Source organism: Miscanthus floridulus, chromosome 8 (assembly GCF_019320115.1).
Source record: "Miscanthus floridulus cultivar M001 chromosome 8, ASM1932011v1, whole genome shotgun sequence".
Lineage (NCBI taxonomy): Eukaryota > Viridiplantae > Streptophyta > Magnoliopsida > Poales > Poaceae > Miscanthus > Miscanthus floridulus.
Window position 1 is genome coordinate 152,280,528 of NC_089587.1, and position 4,073 is coordinate 152,284,600.

General features: G+C 47.7%; 1 protein-coding gene across 1 annotated transcript; it reads left to right on the top strand.

Annotated features, from left to right (window-relative positions):
* The first annotated feature begins 2,092 nt into the window (after window positions 1-2,092).
* LOC136473735 (brassinosteroid-responsive RING protein 1-like) lies at window positions 2,093-3,264 on the top strand. Its single transcript, XM_066471379.1, has one exon. The coding sequence runs from the start codon at window positions 2,331-2,333 to the stop codon at window positions 2,862-2,864; it is 534 nt and encodes a 177-aa protein (XP_066327476.1). The 5' UTR covers window positions 2,093-2,330; the 3' UTR covers window positions 2,865-3,264.
* The last annotated feature ends 809 nt before the right edge of the window (window positions 3,265-4,073 follow it).

Consider the following 4,073-nt stretch of genomic DNA (forward strand, 5'->3'; position numbering starts at 1 on the left):
TACGACTAAAAAGAACAAAGTATGGACATTTTTTGGTACAACATTTATTTTGGTTCGTCCGTCTGCCCGCGCCTGCGATCCCACGACATCTCCCGCATGCTGCGTCCTTTGGTACGATTCTCCTTGATTGAATATTGCCTGTCATGTGATAAAGGAATCACGATAAAATAGAAAGTAGAAAATTATTGTGCTATCCATATACACATTGCATATTTGCATGCACCAGCATACATGGCAACGAGCAAAAGAAAAGAAAATTAACACAGAAAGAAAGATAATTAAGACAAAAGAAACATCTTTGCATTTATGAGAACCTTGTCAAATCTGCCTATATTTAATTACTTCCTCTCTTTGCATTTGCAAAAGGGACAGCTTTTTCCTACTTTCATTTGGTTTCACGCTCACGTGTTCCATCGCCCTCGCTTGTTGTTTCTTGCTGAAATTGCCCTTGGGTCTGTTCATTTTGAATCATTTCCCCATATTCTAATTAAACTACAAAATTTTGAATTATGATACGAGGTAAGACATGCAAACAAATATTTCAAAATTACCTGTAGAGTCCAAAGAACTTAATAAATAAATTATTCTAGAGGCAATGCAAATTCTCTCTAATCTTTTATTTGGTGTAGTTAGTATTATCATAGTACCCGCATGTATTTATGGGAAATAAATTGTGGATAAAACGTGGACACTTTTTGGTGCGATATTCCGTTATGGGTCCATCGTCCTACCAATAATCTTGAGGCAGATCACATAAAGGATGAGAGTCCCTCTATAAAATTGCTTACAAGAGACTCAAACTTATATCTAATCATGGTAATGTTGAATTGCTTTGCATCAAAAGTATCGGCAATGATAAATGGGGACATATGTTTTAGCATGCATAGTGAAGAAAAACTCAACATTGGCCTTCTCAGCAGCTTTTTGAGCCTTTGCAGTGCTAACTTATCGTTACTCAGATAGTTAAGAGGTGCACCATAAAATTATGCACCACTAAGAAAAGTGTTACCATTGGTTGTCTTGACCTGAAAAATATGTCGAAATTAAGAATTATAATACCTAATTCAACATCTTGGAACAGACACTCAAGTGGATACCTTATTCTACAATATATGTTTGTGTGGGATAGTCCTAAAGCCACGTATATTTATACGGTGAGTATAATATATTTTGTTTTAAAATTTTATGAGAGATTTATTAAGACATGCAGTATTATCCATGTGACAGGTACTAATATTTACATATATACTCGAACCTATGTGTACAGGATTATATGGAGATGCAGCGAAACTTATTCATGGATTTATTAGCGCATGAAAGAAATGGATATCGGAGAATTCTTTCTGCCGATATAAAATATTATCTTAGCCATATCACGAAAAAATCTATACAGTAGAGTGTGTGAGCCTGCGACGCCGCGCTCTCCATGACTGTGTTAATTTCACGAACTTTGCCTTTTGAATTAAATATTACTTTAACATCGATATTTAATTTAACAGTATTATTATCTTATCGTGCGATCCGTATATTTTTAGTAAAAAATTTAGTTGTCCCGTAGCAATACACGAACACGCTACTTAGTTAATTAAAGCCTCGGAGCACTACAGATTCCTACTTCAATATAGCCGAGGTAAAACACGGGCAGCGTCGTTCTCAGCGCGCGTTACTTTCTTTTTTTTTTTAGGAAGTAGCGCGCGTTACTTTCGTCACACGTTTATCACGCTGAAAAATGTGCGAAACTGAGCTGTAAACAATGCAAGCGACCCGGGCGATACCAGCCTGTCAGCGAGCCAGGTCGTCACGTTCCCACACCACACCACACCACACCACACCACACCACAGGCCGCCCGCGCCGGCCCGTTCAACCCCCGTACAGGTACAGGCACAGGCACAGGCACAGGTAGCGCCGTAGCGGGCACCGGGCACGGCAGGTGCACGCACCTTTCTTACCGGCCGAATCGCACCATCCCACTGCCACCAACTATACCACGTGAAAACAACCACCGTTTCGCAGTTCGCACTACGCGGCGCGCCTGCCCGGCTGCTCTCTCCGCCTCCCTGAGCTCCCTCCCTCTATTTAACCAGCGGGCCGCTTCAGCTGCTCTGACCAGTCCACCATATCCTCTCCGCTCCGCCCTTGGCGTTGGCGCTCGTTGGTTCGTCCCGCGTCCCGCGAGCCTGTGTATCCACATAGAAGAGATCACCCTGCTTTCGTGTCAGACAACAACTCTCTCTCTCTCTCTCTCTCTCTGCCTTTGGTCTCGGCCGGAGAAGAGCTCTCTGCTTCATTCGGCCGGTCGAGCTCGATCGATCAATCCAATCCACTGATCATGGGGTTCCCGCTGGTGTGCTACTGCCTCCCCATCCCGAAGCCGGTGATCGCCTTCTGCAAGCTGCTCAGCGCCATCACGGACGCCGTCCTGCTGATGCTCGCCGTCGTGGGGCTGTGCCGCTTCCCGCACGACGCCGCCGCGCGCGCCTCGGCGGAGGCCCACCGCCACCAGCCCGAGGAGGTGAAGAGCCGGCTCCCCGCCGTGGAGTACGCCCAGCTCCTGGCCGAGCAGCAGCAGCCGTCGTCGTCGTCCGGCGCCCACGCGGCGTGCCAGCAGTGCCGCGACCACGGAGGCGGCGAGGACGACGCGCCGGCTTGCATCGTGTGCCTGGAGACGCTGGAGGCGACGGACGAGGTGCGGCGGCTGGGCAACTGCGCGCACGCCTTCCACCGGACCTGCATCGACCGCTGGATCGACCTCGGCCGGGCGACGTGCCCGCTGTGCCGGTCCGACCTCCTGCCGCGCCCGCGGGGCCGGGCCGGGCTGCTCGGGCTGGGCCGCCTCGCCACCCGTCTCACGCGCGTTTGGTGAGGACAGAACCGTCTTGATGGGCAGTTTTGTCTTTTCGATGGCCAGGCCGCGGCCGCGGTCGCGGTCGCAGTCGCAGCCCATCGCGGTGGGCCGGTGGCGGTGCCGCCGGAATGGCGCGGACAGGTTAGCGACGGCGACCGGGCCGCCGGGTGGTATAACAGCTGCTCTGCCATCGGCCAACCGCCAATCAATATAATGGGGGCTTAATTGACAGCTGATTGGTTCCATCCAGCGCCTGACAGTTGATATTTGTAAAGATAATAATACTAGCTAATACTGTTGTTAAAGGATTGAGTATACGGCAACTAAATGTTTGATAGTGCTACTAACAGCTAGCCATATTCATTGTACAAGAAGTTCTCTCTCTTTTCGATCATAAAAAAATAAATTAGTTCATCAACTTTTTGTGCAACTTGGTAAGCAACGAGTTGGCGGACCTGGTATTGAATAATTTACCAACCAACTTGAATGCGCTGATGATCGCCTCGTGTTGGGAACCACTTGCTAATACATGAGTTGGTGTAAAGTACTCAGTAATCTGATCAGACCTTTTTGTCGTTCTTCGTCAAATTGCAACGGCGAAGGTTCTGAAGCTACTTGTCATATTCCACACTAAATTGAATGGTGCTTACCTAGAAAATTCAAAGGCATTTTTACCCCAATAATATCCAAAAAAAACTCCTTTTTTTTAAAGATCCGGTTATCTGGCGTTATATTAATAACAAGGAGATTACAGAGGTTGCTTCGTTACATGCGCGAGTGGCGCGACCACACACAGGAGACTGCTGTGTGTGGAGTGAAATTGCATCTAGTTAATTACTCATAGGGGGTTTACAATCGTTGTAAGGCTGAAGGATCTTCCCACCTGCAGATGCCCATAAGGAGCACTCATCTTTGATCCCTGTGACAACTGCTCTCATTGATCTCCGCTCCTCCTTGAAAGTCATTGCATTTCTTTGTTTCCAGACTTGCCATATTGTGAGAATGGCAAGTGAATGCACCGCTTTGGTGCCCTTTTTGGTCATTGTTAGGAACCACTCCTCCAGATCGTTCACCTCACTGCATCCAGATAGACCCAAGTTGGCGCAGTTGCTCCAAACAGCTACAAGCTCCCAAACTATCTTTGTGTAGGGGCACTCGACGAATAGCACCTTTGGAGGAGCCCCACCTACAGTTCCACCATGGGCTTCCAACCGGTTCAATCAACAC